At 39.6% G+C, this 22,509-nt stretch overlaps 3 protein-coding genes and 1 long non-coding RNA gene across 4 annotated transcripts; 3 read left to right on the top strand and 1 right to left on the bottom strand.

Annotated features, from left to right (window-relative positions):
• The first annotated feature begins 635 nt into the window (after window positions 1-635).
• Window positions 636-1,226, top strand: LOC138037546 (uncharacterized). Its single transcript, XM_068883456.1, has one exon. It carries the CDS (start codon window positions 636-638, stop codon window positions 1,224-1,226), a length of 591 nt encoding a protein of 196 aa, XP_068739557.1.
• Window positions 1,227-1,839: 613 nt separating this feature from the next.
• Window positions 1,840-3,099, top strand: LOC138037547 (uncharacterized). Its single transcript, XM_068883457.1, has one exon. It carries the CDS (start codon window positions 1,840-1,842, stop codon window positions 3,097-3,099), a length of 1,260 nt encoding a protein of 419 aa, XP_068739558.1.
• Window positions 3,100-3,414: 315 nt separating this feature from the next.
• LOC138037549 (uncharacterized) lies at window positions 3,415-4,491 on the top strand. The gene has a single exon (XM_068883458.1). It carries the CDS (start codon window positions 3,415-3,417, stop codon window positions 4,489-4,491), a length of 1,077 nt encoding a protein of 358 aa, XP_068739559.1.
• A 12,173-nt stretch (window positions 4,492-16,664) lies between these two features.
• Window positions 16,665-20,818, bottom strand: LOC138028636 (uncharacterized). The gene is made up of 3 exons (XR_011127699.1): window positions 19,484-20,818; window positions 17,638-19,268; window positions 16,665-16,968 (listed from the first exon to the last, which is right to left on the bottom strand). It is a non-coding gene; the product is annotated as an uncharacterized lncRNA (long non-coding RNA).
• Between the last annotated feature and the right edge of the window lie 1,691 nt (window positions 20,819-22,509).

Here is a 22,509-nt window from a genome sequence, read left to right on the forward strand (position 1 = left end):
CGGACTATAAGCCCGTAAGAAGTGATTCAGAGTCACTTTCGCGCTATGCTACCAAAATAACAGCATTTGTAAACGACATGAATGATAGTGGATGTAATGTAGATAAGTCTGGTGAAGCTCCGTTTGTAATGTCACAGTTACTTTCCAAACTGGACCCTAAAGATAACGCAGAATTCGGACGAGAAATGTTTCGTGAGCATCGCGAAGAAAATGCAAACAATTTAATCGCATGGCTGCATAGAGAAGCTACCCTTCGTTCAAGAGCGGGTAGAGAAAGGCGAATATTCGAGAGGACGGAACAACGCGCCGCTAGCAACGTAATGGAGAACGATGTCATTGAAGAATTGTGCCCGCTGGGCTGTCAAACAAGACACCTGCTCACAGCCTGCCCAATATTCCAAGGGACTTTAACCGTTGACTAACGGTGGAAAGTTGTGCGTAGACATAACCGTTGTCGCAAGTGCCTCAGAACCCATCACACTAATGAATGTCGGAAGCCCGATGGAACTACATGTGACCAATGCACCAGACGACATCATCGTTTTTTACATAGTGAGGCCCCAAGACCATTGAGTGGACACCGGAATGTCGGTAGAAACCAGAATAGATCTCTCGCATCTGGCAACCGAGTCACGATGAACAGGCAACTTCAGGTTATCGACCCCTCCCAGAGTCAAGAACCAGAAAGAAACGATACAGAAGAATCACAGAATACCTCGGCACAATTCGTAACAGATGTGCGTGGGGGATGCGCCATTTGCCCAGTGCAAAAGGTCAAGATAGAAGACAGCAATGGAAACCAACATGAAGTTCTCGCCATGTTGGACAGCGGTTCCAATACAAGCCTACTCTCAAAAAGCATTGCAAAGAAACTTAACTTGAAAGGAACGCAAACACATCTAACAATGAATCTTGCTGGTGGTCAACAAAGATCAGAGGGATCGGAAATTTTAAATGTTGTATTGCGGTCTCTCGAGAACACAGCTGTTAAGAAACTTCTACAAGTGTATTCTGTCAAGAAACCGTGCAGCTCTGCCAAAACATTATCACGAAAAGGAGTGGAATGCTTCCCTCATTTAAAGCCTTTAAGTGACCATCTTCACCTTTCTGGGGGAGTTATTGATCGCCTGATTTGGACTGACTTCTCAGATGCTTTCATCGATTTAGATTCAAAGAATGGCGAAAGTGGAGATCCAGTAGCCAAACGAAACCTATTTGGATGGTAGGTGATTGGTCAACGCGGTGAAAATTCCGTGAATCCATCACGTGTGACGTCAGTCCATGTTGGAAGCATAAGCGTCCTAGACGACGTAAAGACACTCTTCACACAAGATTTGATGGGGGTGAAACCTACAGCACTTTGCACCTGCAGTGACGAAACTCTTAAAGAAAACAAGTTCATCAAGTCCGTCACAAGTTCAACACAGATGGTTCACGGTCGACTTCAAGTGCGAATGCCCTGGAAGTTAACTGGACCTCCCAAAAGGAGCAATTTCGACATAGCACTTAAGAGAATGTATTCAACAGAAAAAACATTCATCCGCAAAAACTGCTGCAAAAATATAGCAACAGAAATCGAAAGGTTGATAGAACAAGGAGTCGTGACCAAAGTTCATCCAGAGAAAATTAGTCACGTAGAGCCCGAGTGGTATTTGCCTTTATAGGCAGTTTTCACACCTGAAAGGTCCACCGAAATTCGTCTCGACTTAGATGCATGTGAAAAGGGGCATGAAAACCTATCCATAAACGACTCTTTGGATAAAGGTCCTAACTACATAAACAACAATTCTCTTGGCCTGGAGATGGGAGAGCGTCGCATACACCGGTGACATTCAAAAAATGTTTAACCAAGTGCTCATCTACCCTGATGACCAGGTGTACCACAGATTTCTATGGAGAAAGGAGGCGCAAGGTCAGCCGACGGTTTACCAGTGGCAACGCCTGAATTTGGGAGACAAGCTCGCACCAGACATAGCCATCAGTTGTGTCAACACCCTCGCAAAGTTAGCAGAAAATGGATTTCCAGAAGCGGCAAAAGAAATAAGAGAAAACTCTTATGTGGACGACATAGGAGGATCAAAACATTGCGGAGAAGACGCTAAACACATTACGAAAGAGATTGACAAGATTCTTGCAAAAGAAAAATTTGAAATCAAGGCATGGAATTCTAATCATAAATATGTTGACCAAACCAAAGAAAAGTTCAGCAGCTTCCTTGGGCACAAATGGGATAAATCTGAAGATACGATTTCATTCGCGAAACAGGACATTGAGACCGTGAACAAAGGCTTAACCAAGAGAAACTGTCTGGCTTTCGTAGCACAACTCTGGGACCCCATGGGATTTGTGTCCCCAGTTTCCATCCAAATGAGAATTGCTTTACAAGAGCCGTGGAGTATGGGTTGTAGTTGGGACGAACTACTGCCGGATGATCTTCAATGGAAATGGATGAAGAACGTTCAAGTACTCAATGACCTCCTCAAGTACGAAACCAACCGAAAACGTAAGCCAGACGACGCAGACGGGATGCCTAAAATTCATGGCTTTTGCGATGCAGGTGAGGAAGCATACGGTTCGGTCATTTTCCTACGCTGGAAACTCAAAGATAACAGCTACGCCTGTGCCCCGATCCTGGTAAAAGCGATAGTGGCACCATTAAAGAAGAAATCTATACCGCACCTGGAATTAATGGGCTGTCTTTTGCTCGTTAGAATTTTCAGTACCATCATTGAAGCCGTAAAGTTTGCTAATATTGAAGCATGCAAGAAAGTTTTCTGGATTGATTCCCGTACAGTTCTGTCTTGGATTAGAAATTCAGCAAGAGTGGCGGAGATCCAAGAAACTGTGGATGTTGACAAGTTTAGATACATTCCCTCAAATCTCAATCCAGCAGACGCATTAACGAGAGGTATTGACTTGGGAAATTTGGAAAACTGGACGAAAGGACCCACGTTCCTATTTATAGAATCTGACGAAATTCCATCACATGAACATCAAAACCTTGAGTGTGGCAATGAACACGACAGCTTGAAAGAAATCAAAGGCATGACACCCATGAAAAGTCTCAGAAAAGAAGAACAACACCCAAAGACATGTTGAGTTGATGCTGAGCTTGATTTCAAGCCAAGGAACCCCACTCTGGAAAGTTTGTTAACAACATGCTCCTCGTTCATAAAAGTTAGAAAAGTCCTCGCTTACGTTCTAAGATTTGTCCACAATTTACGCCAAAAGAGTAAAGAAACAGGAGCAATATCGGTAGAAGAACTTCGAAGATCAGAGACTTTCCTGTACAAATGGGCTCAAGAAAACTTGAACAGATAGGATGTTGGAAAGTCATTGACAGCGCGAAAAGACGACCAAGGGATCCCGCGTGCCCATGGACGATTAGAGAAAATTCGCACATTGGCAGCCGAAATGCGGAACGCGATCATCTTGCCGCACAACCACAGGATTGTACTCCTCCTTCTCAAACATCTGCACGAGAAAAGAGCCCACTGCGGTTACAAGAGCCTCACTTATGAGTCAAGGAAAAAGTTTTGGATCATTGGCGTGCAGAGCATTGCAAAACAGCTCACAAGAAATTGCATCGTTTGTCGCAAGTTACGACAAAGACCTCTTCAGCAGTTGATGGGCCAGCTCCCAAATACACGCGCAGAAATTGAGAAACCAGCTTTCGCCTGCACAGCGATAGACATGTTCGGACCAATACAGATCCGACTAAGTCGCAAGACACTGAAAGAAGCACAGATTATCATTTTTGCATGTATGACCTCAAGGGCTATTCACTTAGAGCTGGTTACTGACCGAACAACAGACGCTTTTCTCATGGCTTTCCGTAGATTTGCATGCACAAGAGGTCATCCCGCTGTGTGTTGGTCGGATCATGGAACCAACTTTGTCGCAGCTCAGGATTACTTAAGAGAAATTTGCAAACTAGAAAATATTACGAGAATCCAGAATACAGTAGCTGAAGAGTTCAACTGCCAACTCCGTTGGGAATGGAATATCCCCACACCAAGCCCCATCAATGCTGTCGTTGAAAGCTTAATAAAGTCAGACCGCCAAGCAATGGACGCGACTTCCAGACGACAAAGTCTAACAGAAGAACAATGGCGAACTTGCCTTGCTGAAGTGACCCATACGATTAACAGCCGTCCTTTGTACCCTAATTCAGATGCCATTTGGGAGAATCCACCTATAACTCCAAACGATTTAATCATCGGACCTCACGCTGCAATCCCCGTACCAAACCCGGAAGAGAGAGTTAACCCAAGGCATTTAGCGCGAGCAACCCAACAAAGAGTTCAGGGTTTTTGGGAATCATGGTTAAAGTATTTTGCTCCAACACTCCTTCCCCGAAATAAATGGTACAGGCCGAGAACAAATCTTCAACCTGGAGACTTGGTGCTTGAACTGGAAGCAATGCCAAGACGAAAATGGAAGATGGCGTTAGTGCAGGACTGTGTACGTGGGAACAGACGGGCTAGTTAGAAAGGCAAAGATAAAGAATGCATTTGGAACTTACGAAAGACCAATTCATAAACTATGTCTAATAGCGACCAAGCAAGAACTAGAGAATAAAACGTAAACATTGCTTCGATCTGAAGATCTCCACACCATGGGGGAGTGATTTGCACTATCAGAACAAACAAACCCATTCAAAAGGACCTGAAGCAACAAAGAAAAATAGAAGTCGCTAATGAGCAACTTTTCCTTTTTTTTAAGTGTGATTCCAAGTGGAGATCGAAATTATATAAATGTTCTGGCAAATTCAAAGTAAGGGCATGCAGGCCAGAAGAACGCAGGACAAGATTTTTTGACTTCGTCAAGGCAAACTCGAAGAAACAATAAACGACTTTTTGAAGTGCAAAAACGTCTCCTACATTGGCCTCGCAAATCACTTTCTCTACTTCAAATATGTTGTTCACTTTTGTTTTGTGTCGATTCATTAGCCATTGCTGATATAGTGAAATCGCTACTCGTTTGTACACTCTTAAGCGAAGCGAAGGCTACACACCCGTCACCTCCAGAGCCGAACATCACTCCACAATTTGATCTCCCCACAAAAGCAAAAGTCCTCAATCTCATTAAAATTCCATTTCCATATAGCCCAATGATATTCCCTCTACATAAATATTATTTAGCGCTCGTTAGAGTCGTGAAGAACAAGAAAATCCGAGAAATGTTTAGCTGTTTAGCAATCTGTTTATCCGTTACAAAGGTTGTGCGCCTATCGAGGAATTGCGCGACCCAAATCTTGAATTTCATCACCTGCTCTGATTGGTTCAGTCGAAAATTATCACGCGCCCGCAACGCGCCAAAAAATCCTGCTCTACCCCGAGTGGAAACAAATGCCACACCGGGCTGCACACGGGTTACCATTTAAATATTTTAGGGAACAAGGGAACAAAAACAATTTTAGGGATCAAAAAGCTGGGAACAAAATTGAAAGTAATTTGGCGAACAAGGAAACACAAGCAAATATTTAAAGTATCAAGGAGCCAAAGCCCCCTTCCCTCCTGGGAGGGCCTCTTCTATGGATAGGCAAATTTACTCGTTAGGGAACATTGTATTCTTCTGTTACCTAGCCTGTCTATGGCCGAAGATAACGGAATACACACTTCAAACCACATCATGAAACAAACATATCATAGCAGCTCAACTTATGATACATACAATTTTTAATGAAGCAATATTGCCCTTAGGGCTTTTCAATAGTCATTTACAATTTTAAAATGGCATAAAACTACTACATGATGTCTAGATTTTAAATTATAGTGATTTATAAAAAAAGTTACAAAAAAAATTATTCATTTTTCAACATTTCCAATAAGGATGTCTTGAACCCCTTGAGGATGGGTACTTGCTTTGGGCTGCTGCATAAGTTATTCCACAATTTAGTTGCATGGTAGTCAAAGGTACGTCGGGGCAAGCGAGTTCATGCATTTATATGCATAATATTTTTTATAGTAGTATTCTGATAAACTTCTTAACATATGTTTTGGATTTAAAGTGAAAGCTGTTGTGAAACAGCAAAGGGCAGACTGCCACTTTTCACAGTAAATTTCTCATATTCTAACTTGTCTCTATCTTCTGGGAAGTTACTTCATATAACTGTGAAGACAACAGGCAAGAATTGAGCTAAAATCAAACAACTTTCATTGACTTTTGGCAAAACACAAATTTTAGCCTGACATTTGCTGTAAACATGATACTAAATCTCCCCATTGACAAGGACAGGTGTCTTATTACATGTTGCCCTCAGTAAATGCAAACGAATGTTCGGAAAAACAAGGGAATTTAATGTTAGTACTGCCTAATAAAATTTTAAGACCTCACAAACTTGGTATTGCTTATCAAACACTGCAGGTCTTGGAGAGTTCATTCATACGCAACAAAAGCAGCCATGCCCAGACTGCCACTGGGCTAATGGTGATGGTAGGCGATACTGCTGTTAAAATCTGCACAAAATGCGGGCATGCAGTAAAATCATTAACAAAAGCTAGTGCCAATTGCTATAATGCTACTTAGAAATAAGTTACTGCAAAAGACAGGATAAGTTACAGTTCAAAACTATTAAAAAAGCTATTAATTGGACCTTACTGGAAAAGCAATAAAATCATCTGCCATAGTCTGGTGAGCATCACAAAGGTCCTTCACTGTCACTTGACATTCGAGATTCAAAGTGTGAAGGAGCTCCATCAGGTTAACACTAAATGCCAACAAAGTCAGCTATTGGATCTACACCTCTCTTTAAGCCCTAAAATATATTACACAAACATCATAATTATCTTTAAACCACAAAACTATAGAACATAATCACATTGCATGTTAAAATAGCAAGGAAAGAAAGGTTGTTAAATAATAAATGATTGAGACTTGTTTCTTTAAATTACATTTTGACAGTTGTTGCTCGAACATTTTTGGAAGGTCAGTTGCATGTAATTTTTATAGCATTTATGGGCGTAAAATAACCATTTATTTTGTTTTATTATTTCCTTTTCAGAAACTTAAAACTAAAATGAAAGTAAAGCAGCCAGAAGACTAATATCACAAGGATATAACTATGTTCTGTAACTTAGGTGAAGCAAAAGCAATTAACAGGAATTGAATTTCCATTTGAACGAATTTTCTATCTCTTGAACCTCTAATCATCACTGGACTGAAATGGCCGTCATTCGAGCACTGATGAACACTGCACATGAGGGTCCTCTGTATTTTACAGGGGAAATACATCTTACTTTCCTGGGATGAAATATCATGATTGACAACGTTTACAAACTGTAAATAGAAAATGCAACAAAATTATTTGAAAAGCTGTTAATACTTATTATTATACATTGGTGTCACCAGCTCGATTTTGATTGGCTATAAGGACGCAGCTAATTCTTGCTTGTTGTGTTTCTCTTACGTCATACCTACAAACAATAGATTTTATATATGTAGAACTGACGTCATACCTACAGACAATAGTTTTATGCATGCAGAAGTGACGTCACCTAACACACTAACCAGCAGTTTGATCAGTTTTGTCATGGCGGAGCTCAGCTCAGGAATATGCATAATAAAACAATTATTGAATTCGGTTTTCGCATGTTAGCGATAATTATCAAGGCCTCAGTGTGTGTTATCCGCCTTAGCCTTCGGCTTCGGCAGATAACACAAACTTTGGCCTTGATAATTATCGCTAACATGCTCAACCTTATCCAATAATTGTTAATTATCATATGACCCGTACGGCTCTGCGCGCCTTTATTGCAAAGCTATTGGGAAAATCCCCGTATGAGGGCAGTACGCATTAGCACGAGCAGGGCCGGAAAAAGCCGTACAACCCTACTAGGAACACGTATTGCTCCGTGCGATGCAATTTTAGGGGATTTCGTCGCTTTTAACATCCAAGTAATTTACACCCAGAAAAGCAAATGCAAACAACATATTAGATAAATTTTCTGTGCATATTTTTGTTTTTTAATTTGTCCTAACTTCATCTTCTGAGTGCTCATAAATAGTGTAAGGAGCCCATATGATAAATGCTTATTGACTGAGCTAGGTCGGGCCAGACAGGAAATATTTGGCCTTCGATCATGGCGCTCGGTCCGTAGGCCATGACCTCGGGCCAAATATTTTGCAGTCCGGCCCTTCCACTCAGTCAATAAGTACATATTATTTCTCCGTCAAACAGTCCTCAAAAAGTGTGCCTAACAATCACGAGAATATGGTAAAAACCTGAGTTAATCTAAATAGCTGAACACAAGCACAAATATGTTCGAGCAGTATCCCCAACTCAAACCCGACTTTTTTTCGCTTACATTGGACGTACTATAGTATACTACAGTCGGGTTATACCCGGTACTTTGGGACTCTTTTTGTCGGGTGATACCCAGTACCTTTCGCGAGACTCGGGTATCAAAACTCCTGGGGCCTGTTTCTCGAAAGTCCCGAAAACTTCAGTTTCGGGCCCGGAAAATCATTTGTGAACCTGCCAACCACTTGTTTTGGAAAGCTGATCTTTTAACATGTTTTCAGGGAAACGAAAAGAAAAATTACTGTGAAGTTTGACGACTTAAATCCTCTCCGTTCTTGAGATACAAAGGGAATTGTGACACGCTACATCTGTAGGTGCGACGGAAAGCCGCAAGAATCTGGCACAAAAATTCATCTTCCAAATCGGCACCCTTAATCCTCACGGTAAAACGAACGCTTTTCATTTAACTAATATATATTCCTATTTTTCACGTTGCCATGTTGATGTGACCAATAGCGTAGCTCCTACTCTCAGGCTATATAAACTAGACGTAACCCACAATTCCTCTATTCGCTCTGGCGAAGGGCTAACGCTCGAAAAATCACGTCGGGGTAGGAGCGATTCGATCAGTTTCTTTGCAGTGACATATCTCAGGATAGAGTTTCCCCGAGAAAAAATAACTAATAGTTTTCAATCACAATCGGCGAATACAAACGAAATATAATTATAATAATTTTGAACCCTCATCCTGATTTATTTCCTGGCTTGTCTTAAACGATCTACAGGTCAACGGAGACAAGACCCAAGCGATGCTCCTTGGGAATTCATCCTATCGTTATGACCTGGAGTTTGCTGGAACTTCCATTGACATCAAAGACCACTTAACTATCCTTGTAATATGTTTGGATAATAAGGTATCTTTTAAAGAACAAACTGAAATGGAATATCGAAGAAAGTATTTGCTAAGTATGCCGCGCTTCGCTGCCTTAAACGCTTAGGAGCTTTGTATTATCACATTTTGAGTACTGCAACTCTTTACTTATGGGCATAGGTAAAACACTTAACAAGAAACTGGAAGATGCGAACTACTGCGGCCTACGAACTATAATAAACGTGGGAAAAAGTACTAATATGAATCAGTTCTTAGGGTGGTAGACATGAATACACTAGAAAATAGGCGTATAGAACAATCTTTGATAATATTTCTTAATTGTTTTAAGGAGAGTGGTCCAGGCTATGTAGCCAATTTACTCAAACCCCGACTTACACCATATAATCTTACAGGCAGGGGTCTAAACCTAGTGCAAATTTCATATAATAGTAGTTTCCTTAGCTTCATGGCTCATATAAGTATATAATCTCACGTATCTGGAACCAGTTGCCATCAGTTGTAAAAGATGAACCTAATGTATCATCCTTTCGAAGACTTTTAAATAAGATAAATTTTACCGGCTGACAATGAAGTAATTGCCTTTGACTTAATTAATTTATGTTGTATACGTCATTTTTAATTTAACCAGTAAGACATAAGCAACATAGGCTTTTTTAAATATATGCATAATAGAACTATAATTTAATATTGGTCAAACACTTTTATCATGAGCCTCTGGCTCGGGGGACTGGGAGACCATCCCCTGTGTAATTTGACATATAATAAATTATCTTAAATTATCTGAGATGTCTGGGAAGTTAAGAATATTGTTTTACCGGTTTCAAGACCCACTAGTTCCAAGGGCTCCTTCACTTGCCGAGGTTCATCAATTATTTGTTTCAAAAAGGAAAAAAAACAGAAGAGACTTTTTTCTCTGGACGTTAGACCTTTTTGCAGATACGGCGGCCATTTTGATTTCTATTGTTTCATAAGACATTACGGGATGCTCAGGGGGCAAATCAATATGTATTTACCCCTGGGCATCCCATAATAGCTATTTGAAACAATAGAAATCAAAATGGCCGCCGTATCTGCAATTGAGTTTGTGCAAGGGAAGGGGTTCCCAAAAAAAATTCTGGCGAGGGCGAGGAAAAGTGGAGAAAAGAGTTTTCTTGCGAGGAAAAGGGGTCGCTCGACTTTTCTTGCGAGTTTCGCGCGTCCCTACCCACCGAGAGCCTTTCTCTTCATACGAGGTAACATGGAAAGAGAAATGCTTCGTGATCTCCCTTATCGCAACTACGCTAAAAAAGAAACCGTCGAAAACGCAGACGCAACGCGAGGGGTTTCTCCAATCTTGTGCCAATCCAGACCATAAAAGAACAAATTAGGTTGGGTGGCGAATAATGGCAAAATGAACACGAGGAAGGGGAAGGGGAGGGAAGCAAGGTTTCCCCCATACCTCTTGCACACTTAGCTTTAAAACCGTGAAGTAAAACAATTGGCATAATTGCTAGATTAAGACATTTCGTACCCCTAGTTACTTTACATCATATATACATCTCACTTATTCAGCCTTGCCTATTGTATGGCATAGTCGCGTGGAGCTGAGCAGCTAAGACCCATAGAAACAAAATTCTCATTCTCCAAAAAACGTGACCTCCGCCTGATGTACTTTGTTGACTGCAAATCTCATCCTGTACCCTACTTTCTTTCTTTCTCGTTTTCTTCCCCTCGATTTTCTGTACTTTATATCAGTTCCTGTTCTGATGCATGACATATCTAACAACTTATCGCCTTCTGATACGATATTGCTAATTTATTTATTTCTGAGGCAAGCGTTCATTCATATAAAACAAGGTCATCTTCAAGAGGTGGCTATTTTGTTAAACCCTCAAGACTTCACAAACAAATTAAATCCTTGATTTATTCTTTAGCCGGCCTGGAAATTTTTCCCCGGCGTTTTGCCGCCGTAAGATCTTAACTAATGCTTGAAGTAATGCGTGACATATTACAGTCGCACCAACAATTAGCGCGAACGTCCTTATCGGAAACTGTACACGAGTATTTTGTTGATCTTTTTAGCGACCTCTTTTTACTGGGTTGCCGTATGGCAATCCCAGTCGGAAAGTGGCTGGGATTTGTTTATTTTTACTGGGTTGCCAAACCCAGTCGGAAAATGGGTAGATTTCCGTTTTCTTTCTTTTAGTATTTTTTTCCGTGTCGGTAAAAGTCTTGCCTGTCACTCCCCTGCTAAGTGGTGTCTTTGTGCATAGAGTCTTCTGTGCGTATTTTGTTAGGTTTGAGGGGGCTGGGGTAATGCGTAGCTTGCTCTGCACAATTAACCTGTAATGGCGTCGGAAGTCATTGTAACGCGAATGGCGTTTTAGTACATCTTTAAAGAAAATATACCCATATGGAGCTCAAGAATGGAACGTCAAGACAGGCGGTGAAACAGAAAGATCTGGAATCTTAAAAGCGACGAGTAATGGACTTCGACAGCGTGAGTCTTTCGCCCGTCGAGCCGAAATCAAAATGAGCTGTACTTCTAATATTTCGCCAAGGTGGTATTACGTACAACACTGAAACCAAATGAAAATTTCTTTGGTAACTTACGGGTGCAACAAGGCAGAGAAGGAATCGAACACCACAAGTAGATCTGTGATCTCTGTTGTGTCTCACAGTGTTTACTGAAGTCGCATCTATTTAAAGTTTGCCCGTTTGGCAAGTAACATTCATTTTGTACCCAACTATGCAAAGGTTAAAAAAAATTGGAAATGTGACAGTGAAAAATTATTTGAATGAAAGCTTGTTGTCTCTTTTGTGCTTTATTATGTACGGTCAAGGTTCTTTCGAAAAGGGTTTGATGTGAACTGTCAGAAATTTATTTAATTGCATATGCTTTGTGATTGTGTGTTTCGCTTGCACGCACGCAACTGAAATAGGAAGGGTTTCTTGCCTCTTATAGCAAATATGTTGCTTGTTTCGATAAATGTTTCGCTGGAAAATATTTCTGTGAAATTTCCAGCTTTTGTAAATTTATCATGTTGTGTAATTTTCGAGCTTAGTAAATTTGCATACATGTGTTGAAATGTGATTCGAGGAGAATTTTTGTGGTAACGCATAAGTCACGAAAATAAACAGGTCTGTTGGAAGCGTGCTTGAGTTTCAACAAAATGACCCCCAAAATCGGCAAAAGATTGTGACGCTGACGAATAATAAAGTAGCTGCTATTACCAAAACGATGGAATTACCTGGTGATAAATAACCTTGTTTTTAGTATTTTTTTCCGTGTCGGTAAAAGTCTTGCCTGTCACTCCCCTGCTAAATGGTGTCTTTGTGCATAGAGTCTTCTGTGCGTATTTTGTTAGGTTTGAGGGGGCTGGGGTAATGCCTAGCTTGCTCTGCACAATTAACCTGTAATGGCGTCGAAAGTCATTGTAACGCGAATGGCTTTTCAGTACATCTTTAAAAAAAATATACCCACATGGAGCTCAAGAATGGAACGTCAAGACAGGCGGTGAAACATAAAGATCTGGAATCTTAAAAAAGCGACGAGTAATGGACTCGACAGCGTGAATCTTTCGCCCGACGAGCCGAAATCAAAATAAGCTCTACTTCTAATATTTCGCCAAGGTGGTGTTACGTACAACACTGAAACCAAATGGAAATTTCTCTGGTAACTTACGGGTTCAACAAAGACAGAGAAGGAATCGAACACCACAAGTAGACCAGTGATCTCTGTTGTGTGACTCACAGTGTTTACTCAGGTTTACTGAAGTCGCATCTATTTAAAGTTTGCCCGTTTGTCTGGCAAGTAACATTCATTTTGTACTCAACTCTGCAAAGGTTAAAAAAAAATTGTAAATGTGACAGGGAAAAATTACTTGAATGAAAGCTTGTTGTCTCTTTTGTGCTTTATTATTTACGGTCAAGGTTCTTTCGAAAAGGGTTGAATGTGAACTGTCAGAAATTTACTTAATTGCATATGCTTTGTGATTGTGTGTTTCGCTTGCACGCACGCAACTGAAATAGGAAGGGTTTCTTGCTTCTTATAGCAAAATATGTTGCTTGTTTCAATAAATGTTTCGATGGAAAATATTTCTGTGAAATTTCCAGCTTTTGTAAATTTATCATGTTGTGAAATTTTCGAGCTTGGCAAATTCGCATACATGTGTGGAAATGTGATACGGGTAGAATTTTTGTGGTAACGCATAAGTCACGAAAATAAACAGGTCTTTTGGAAGCGTGCTTGAGTTTCAACAAAATGATCCCCAAAATCGGCAAAAGATTGTGACGCTGATGAATAATAAAGTAGCTGCTATTTCCAAAACGATGGAATTACCTGGTGATAAATAACCTTGCCTTGGAGAATAAATTTTTGATTTTCCAGAAACAATGGTCAACCTCTGAGAGTTGGGCGATTGTGATCTTTGTGTTGAATTCGCACATTTCTTGTCAAAATTTATAACAATCGAAAGAAAAAGAAAACTAACAAAAACAAAAACCCGGTAGCTTGGTATCATTTGACACAGTTGCGTCACTGTTTCGCGAGTAAACATGCCGCGGTAAAATAACTCGGTAACTTGATCAGAGCACCCGCTGAATTCGATGGGGTGTCTGGAAAACCCGAATAGCGAATAGCGAACAGTCGCGAATACCGAACAGCGAATAGTCACGAATAGTACGAATAGTGCGAATAGTGGCGAATAGTCGTGAATAATGACGAATAGTCACGAATAGTGACGAATAGTGACGAATAGTAACAAATAGTGGCAAATAAGGGTGGAGGGGTGGGATTGTAACGACATGACAAAAATTTGGTACCCAGTACCTCCTGGTGAACCGCGCAGCAACGTTGGATGGGATTTTCCCGCTAAAAAAGCAGAGATGTGTCGGCGAAGGACAGCTTGAGCCCTGAGAAGAAAAGGTAATAAATGCACTGAAATCCTGTTGCTTATTTGTATAATTAATTAACGCAACGGTTATCAGAGTAGCTCGTTTGTCTCTTTAATCACAAACCACTTGCCTCACATTTTGATTTCATTCCTTTTTACAGAACGTGTCTCGCCGGATCGGACTGCACAGATGAGAATGATGAAATTTATGTTCGGGCGCCACTGTGCGAGGAGATGATCATGAGCTTGATGTATTAATGAAAGTTATTTATATTTTTGCATTTTGACGTTTGTTCTTCTTTAGAGTGTTTGTAAAAGCATGCACGAAACTCTCTTTCGACGACAGGTGAGCATATTATTTGCTTTGATTACGAGATTGTTCAGCATAAGGCGGTGACTATTGAAGACTATTCGTCACTATTCGCGACTATTCGTCACTATTCGCCACTATTCGCACTGTTCGTACTATTCGCACTGTTCGTACTATTCGCTATTCGCTATTCGGTGTTTGGGTGTCTGGTTTTCCAGACACCCAATTCGATGTGCGATTTACTCGGTGCAGACAAACTTGTACAATTACAACAAAACAACTAAAATCTCCCAAACTGTGTTTCGCTGATGGTAACTTTTTATATTCGTGGTTCAAAATTAATGTTGTTTTCATGTCGTAGATTTTGTTACCGATGGCAAAATATTTTATTCTCGATCGACCGTCCTGAAACTTCCTTCTGCTCTTCTTAAAAATTGTGTATCCATATTTATTTACTTTTACATCAATATTTGTTTTGCATAAAGCAAGCTAACAAAATCTCTATCTTGCTTGGTTTGCATTTGATAGCATTAAAATAGAATTTTCGGTCCTATGCTTCTGTTACTGAGTGGTATATTTCTTACTAACCCCTCCGAACAGGGGTAAACTTCAAGGAAAGGTTACGTTTTTACAAACGTTGGATTGAAATCTAGCACTTCACATTACACTCTATTCAGTTAACAGGGATTAACTTCAGCTTTCAACTTCAGCTTTCAACTTTCCATTTATTTTCTTCAATCTTTCTGGGCTCAGTACTTTGCTAGTAACCACATGTCTTCTCAGGCTATTTACCCAAGACTTCTACCATGGCACTACAATGATAGACAATACCAAAACAATATCGTGCACTGTTAGAGCTACATATTACGCAAGGACAACTTGAATCTCCTGGAAGACAACACACAGCTTACTTGACATTATGGAATAAATCGCTGTGTTACTTCACTACCACACGTAAGCAATGCGTGTCAATTTTTTTTAAAGAGGACAGGAATTTCTTCTTTCTGACAAATGATTAATTAATAGGCCGGTAGCCAGGTTTTTAACCTCAGAAAAGGATCTGTTTCGTCGTACGAACGTGTGAGGACCTGTGAGCCAAATGATGGTATGGCTTCTGGTATGCGTGGAACGCTGCACGTACCACAGGCAACCCAGTGTACCCTCACGGAGGGTCTAGTTTTCTATTTATTTTATTTTTTTTTTTTTCCGTGTCGGTAAAAGTATTGCCTGTCACTCCCCTGGTAAGTGGTGTCTTTGTGCATAGAGCCTTCTGCGCGTATTTTCTTAGGATCGAGAGGGTAGTGGCAATTCTCAGGTGGACACAGGAGAATCATTAACTTAGCCTGCAATGGCGTCGAAAGTCATGTAACGCGATTGGCGTTTTAGTGAATCCTTAAACAAAATATACCCTTATTACTGGGTTGCCCTATGGGAAACCCAGTCGGAAAATAGGTAGATTTCCGTTTTAGTACTTTTTTCCGTGTCGGTAAAAGTCTTGCCTGTTACTCCCCGGGTGAGTGGTGCCTTTGTGCATAGAGCCTTGTGCGCGTATTTTCTTAGGATCGAGAGGGTAGTGGAAATGCGTAGATTTCTCTGGTGGACACAGGAGAATCCTTAACTTAGCGTGTAATGGCGTCGAAAGACATGAAACGCGAATGGCGTTTTAGTGGATCCTTAAACAAAATATACCCTTATGGAGCTCAATAATGGAAAGTCAGTTGGATAAACTAGGCAGGCGATGAAAACCCAACACCTGGGATCTCAAAAGCGACGAGTAATGGACTTCGACAACAAGCTATCGCCCGTCGAGCCGAAATCAAAGTGAGCTTTGCTTTATTTCTAAAATAATATTTCACCAAGTGTGCTGTTATGTAGAACACTGAAACCAAATGGAAAATTCTCTGGTAACTTATGGGTTCTACAAAGACAGAGAACGAATCGAACACCTTACGTGGTTCTTCATGGAAACGGTTTGATCCTGAAATTTAGTTTGTTGCAAGATTGCGCATATTTGACACGATTGAGTTTCTTCTCTTCACGCACGTAATGAAATAGAAGGGGTTTTTGCCTCTAATAGCAAATATGTTGTTTGTTTAAAAAAATTGTTCGCTGGAAAAGGTGGCCTTTATGAATTCATCATGTTTTATGATATGCGAGCTTAACTGGATAGTTTTTATGGCAATAGTAAAGCATTTTCTTGTCAAAATGTAACCTGCGATCAGGCTCTATGTTAGTTTCGCGTGGTACGTAATGTGGACAGTCCAGGATGGTTATCAATTTTGATAACCACTACCAAAACAAACCATTAGCCAATCACTGCTCAAATTCTCGGCCACGTGACATTATTGATCACCAACTGCGTGAAAATTCAATATGGCGGACGATAGAGTGCAACGCGGGGCAAAGAGGAAGGAATTTTCAATGCTTATATGACAGTGAAATGCATAGAATGTGGAATGTTTGGGAAAAGTTATTTCGAGGCATTATTTTCAATACCTAATCTAACAACTGTTCCGAGTGAAATAACACAGTAAAGGAGACGACAACAGTTAAGCTAAAATGCACTGTTTATTCTTCGATACTGGGCATGATATTTTCATCAGTCATCAGTCGGCTTCTTTCTCTTGGGAGGCGAAGCTGGGGCATTCTGTATAAAATAAAAATGAAACAAGAAAAGTAAGTAAATAATTTCGTTTTTGAAACGGCTCTTAAATTCAGTGCCGAATGCACAGGAAGCGATGGTCCAACGAAGGGGAAAATTACGTTTTATTTACACGTTACGACATTAATATTGCCAAAGCCGCTGAAATGACTCCCTGTATGTGTGTGTACGGCTTAAATACCAAAAACATGTTACCATACGAACGTGTTTGTAGCACGTCTTTGCACAACTTGGAGCAAAATTTCAAGGATCATTTTTTTGTTCTAAAGTAAGAGAAATGTATGATACTTTCAGATGGGCTTTAGTATTAATTTCTCTAGAACGTACTAAACTTTAGACAGAAACACCATTCAACCAAATTAAAAAAAAAAGTGTAAATAAAATAGAAATGAGAGTCCTCTTAATGAAAACGAAATAATGAAGATGCAAGAAACCACATTCGATGAATTAATACACCAAAACTCCAAATCATAAAATGACCAAAACAACAATTTAAACAATTAAACATCCACTGTATTCGGTGATTTAGCCAAATGAAGTACCCTCTTAGTTACCAGCCCTGTGATACTGTGTTGGTGTTTCTTACATGTACAAAGTATTTTAAGTTTTATAATATTTATTATACTTTGTCAATGACAATCTTTCTTTACTTGCCTCTTTATGCAATAGCATGACATCATCAGATGTGGCAGAGAAATCATCTAGGAGATGCTGTTTCAGTCTTTGCTTCTTCCAATCTTTTTGCCATTTACTGTTAATGAATTTTAAAATAAGTATGATCAAGTAACAACATTAATAAAAATGTTCAATTAAAATTAAACCACTCAATTAAAATAAGAGTATGCAAGTACATATGTTGTCAAATGTGTTACTTGATTATGAAAACAGTCAGCCCACCCCTCCTCTTTCAGGCAATTGACTCTAGCTCAGCTTGCTATATAGTGAGGATATCAATGACATCACCTATTAATATTAATGTGCCAACTGGAGCCTTATTGGATGCCGAAGGGTTCGGTGGTTGGCTTTTTTAAATATAAAAAGAAATTTGATGTCGATGTTTGTAAACAGATATCTTCCTTATAAAAGGAATTTTATAATTATGAAAAGCAGTCCCCATTAAAAAGCTGTCAATGTGAAGAAAATCTGGTCCACAATCTTTCATCAAAATATATTTTGTTCAATTTACATGCAAAGTTGAAAATCCATAGACTCCGTACTAAAAAAAAATCTCCATATACACACACACACACACACAAAGGATTTCAAATTCCAGGGAGAGGAAGGGTGCAGAAAGACCAAAACACTCAAAGAAACCTCATTAGAATTTCCAGATTGGTGAAGGGGTGTCAAAATGCACCTTTTGTGGGGGAGGAATGGACATTTTATGGAACTACACATTGAAGAAAAAATCCTGCTAAATAAATCTCAAGGCTTTTTCTAAAAAACAGTTGTCAGGTTTAATTAAGCTACTGCATAATTGTTCAAAATGTTAATGTTGATAAACAAAAAGGAAAAAAAAACATTTTATGTTTATTAACACAGCTAATAGATAAAGAATGGTTTCTTCATGCATTTCAGTCACTCTTCAGTCCTACCAATTTGGGGATTTGGTAATGATTAAAATAGTCCCCATAATGGACAATTTAAACAGAGAAGAGACTTGCAAAAAATATTCAAAATCACAAAATGTAGGTGGTAGGATTCATAAATTATAAATTGTGGCATTTGCATTACCTTGGTGCAAGCTTCTCATCTCTTTGCAAAACTGCATCATGCATTGGTACCAACCTCTGTATAACACACACATGTCAAGATGCAGCATGCTTATCTTTGCACCCAGTCCACTTCTTTAACAAAACCTGATCATTATCTATGGCAGTTAGAATGTCTCCTTCTGGCATAGCAGGGAACCATTTAACCAGGATTTCATAATGTTATACTGACGACCCGGATGAAATTTTCCATAAATATCCACTGCCATTCTGCTGCGTGCAATTGAATGCATAACCAGGTTGGATCCAAACATAATGGAACTAAAGTTGTGTTTTGTTACAGTTTGCAGGGGATCAACGGCCATCACTTTTTTGACAGGCATTGTTCTTGTGTCACTAAAGCGTTAAGCCTTCCACTGCACTTTTCAGAATTGATACCAAAATATCGTTCAAAATCATCCTTGAATTTATTTTTAGGCCTTTCAGTCTTTTTCGACGCTGTAGAGCCACAAAATCTACACAAGTTTGCCATTTTTTTTCTCCTGTGGGCATCAGCATCCGCCATCTCAACGCCTAGGTTTGTAGGAGTAAATCAATCAAATATGGGCGCCATTATTAACAGCACATCGCAAATCAAAATACCCCCTTGCACATTTTTAATAGATCGTGCACAACAGCAAAAACACGTGAAAAGTCAAGTAAAAGACTTGAAGATATCGACATTTTTTTTGCAAATGCTGGAAAAATCTACAAGTGCCTTTAATCTAACGACAAAGTGGAAAACGTACCTGACTTTGGGATCAAATTTCATGCACTGTCCCACTTTACAGTTAACATTTCCAACCGTTCAACCCGCTCTGCCACCGCCATCTTTTACAAAGGCGAAGAATGTTCCTTTGTTGTCCATATCGAATAGAATTTTGGGTAGATAACCCAACTAGTTCCGAACAAAAAACGAATAAAGTGAAGTGTATACAGAATCCTCCGATTTCTGCAACGGCCGCCATGTTGTGACGTAACACGGTTATCAAAATTGATAACAATCCTGGACTGGTGGAGTTTGCGAAACGAAAAATTCCTTCCGCCCACTTTTTTTGATTGATTGACATGTCCTTCATCGGCCAATCAAATTTACTTCCATTACACCAATACACGCGTGCACGGCAGATTCACGCTATTTTGTTTTGACCAGAGTTAATTACCGTGAGAGGAATATTATAAACGAATTCGAAGGTTACCGTGGCTTTAATTTGAGAAAAACACATTTATAGCATGGGGAATGTTACTTTCTGTACCTTTCGACGACTATATTGCGGCAAAGGCCGGTGTAATTCTTCCTCCGAACTTCACTGAATATGCAATCTTTTAAGCTTGACATCTTAATTTGTAATTGCGATAACCTAGCATTTTGTCGTTGGACGGTTTGCAATAGATTTTTAAAGAAAAAAAAAGGAGAAATACATTATTCCTTTAAGGTGTTTGCCCATGAAGGTTTCTTTGGTGATTTTTTCGGGTAATATCAGTTGCAGTGTATTTCTAGAAGTTGCGCGCATTAAAATCATGATAAATTTGGCCGTTAATCTTTTGATGGAGTACGAACAGTAAGATGGACTCGCAAAATTTCTTTTATATTTGTACAATTGGTCTCTCTCGAGCGAGAGTTAAATCAACTGGAAATATTATGAAGCAATCTTGACTCCAAATTGTGCAAACAAACCGTGTCATGTACAGTAAGTGATACACAGATATTCAAAACATGCATTCGTGTAACTTGCGATTTTATCAACTTCTCCTCGTTTTGATATATATGTCCTTTGTCTCATCCAGGAAACCAATATGCATCGGCTTTCATTGCCATTTGAAAGAACCAGCTATTTAGCTTTCAAAACATCAGGGAAGTTTGTGCCAAAGTACTTTCAACCACATGGCCACAGAGCTCGACAACGGAATCGCTAATTTCACTCTTTCCAGAGATTCAAACCCGATTCTGGACAAGTTATGAGATGTTCCAGATGGCATATCTCCATTTATACAAATAAAATCAAGTTGCACCGTCCACGTAATTGTAAGAACAAAAGGCAGCAAATTTTTTCGTACACTTATGGCGGATTAGTCTCGAGGACTTCGCGAGAGCTCCGCGCAATCACGATGGCATTTTCACTTCCGGCGTTTCAACAGCCAATCAGATCACGAGTTTGGTCGTCCGGAATTCCGACTTTTGGTCAGGCCCAATTTTAGCGAGCGACGACATAAGAGAACATATGGGCGAAGCTAAAAATGGGCCTGATCGCAGGTTAGTCAAAATGTGATTAGCGTCTTTCTGGTGTTGACTGAATTAAATCGTGAGTTTGTATTTGCCGTTTGCCGCGTAACCTTGATTCCACTCTCAAAATTACCTCCAGAACCTACTTTTTGCGTAGAATAAGCATTTAGAACGATGATCTTGTCTTCTGTGGTGATACTAACGGTTCGGAAACATTTTGTGAAAAAATATTTATAACGGATCACACGCGCAACTTGATCGCCCGATTATGCATAACATCCACTTGGGCGTTTGACATCCCATTGAAAAAAAACTCGTAAAATATTCGCGGACGGGTCGATTTCTCCGAATTGAGAAAGATTTTAGACAATAACTAAAAATTCCTGTGTTAAGCGTTTTGTCATTGTAGAGTAAAGCCAAGAAATGAAGTTTATTTGGGAAGCCAACAATATCTCTTTAACAACCTTGGTTGTTAATCCAATTTATTGCTACGACTTGCTAGTGCGAAGATTGTTTACATGAAAGTCACGTTTTTGCGAAATTTGAGTGTGATGAGATAGTAACAAACTTCATAATTATTTGACCATTTCTTCTACTTTTGTGCTTGTCAGCATTGTGATTTGCGATAATTCGCAAGTCTGTTTTTTGTATCTCATAGATGTTTAGATTTTCAATTAAATGGTTCGCGATTGTGTAAATAGTTCACCCTGAAGTCAAAATACATACGTTTCTCAGGAACCCGACGAGTAATGGACTTCGACAACAGTCTTTCGCCCGTCGAGCCGTAATAAAAGTGAGCCCGTAGTTCTAATATTGTAATAAGTGTGGTGTTTTGTACAACACTGAAATAAAATTTTATTAATTATTGTTAGTCAAAATTTATTTGAAAGAAAGCTTGTTGCTATATTTCGCTTGATAATTCATGTAAAGGGTTTTTCAGCAAAGGGTTTGATGCTGAACACTGGTGGGAAATTTATGTAGTCGCGGTTTTGACACGTGTGTTGGCAGCTTGTTTGCACGCACGCAATGAAATGGGAAGTTTTTTCTTCCCTCTAATAGCAAATATGTTGTTTGTTTCAATAAAATTACTTTTGGCTGGAAAAGGTTTTTTTGAGATTCTTCTGCCCGTTCTAAATAGCTCTGCGTATTATCCAAGGTTAACTAATTTGCATATGTGTAATATTTGTTTACACGTCTTAAAAGTTTCGTTAATTTATTTAGTGCGCACAGGGGAAGGTACCTCAGATCTTTGCCGCTTTGGGGGTTTGGTTTCGGACGCACTGGACTGACAAAATTTGTTTGACCCTTCCAAAAATGTCACAAAATTTGGCTCAATTTTTCAACCGTGGAAGCACTGAGAGTCTGAGGCACAGTAAAACATTTGTTAACCACAAGTGTCAATCACACCGAAATAAACACCAAATATCCCGAGTAAGAATAGAGATTAAATTTTCTTGATTGACATTTTCCTTCAAATCGTGGCATGTAAATTGACAAATCTGTCGGATTTCACCTCTGACAAAAATTTGCCCTGCTCCTGGGTAGGACGAC

The sequence above is a fragment of the Montipora capricornis genome, chromosome 2, assembly GCF_036669925.1.
Source record: "Montipora capricornis isolate CH-2021 chromosome 2, ASM3666992v2, whole genome shotgun sequence".
NCBI lineage: Eukaryota > Metazoa > Cnidaria > Anthozoa > Scleractinia > Acroporidae > Montipora > Montipora capricornis.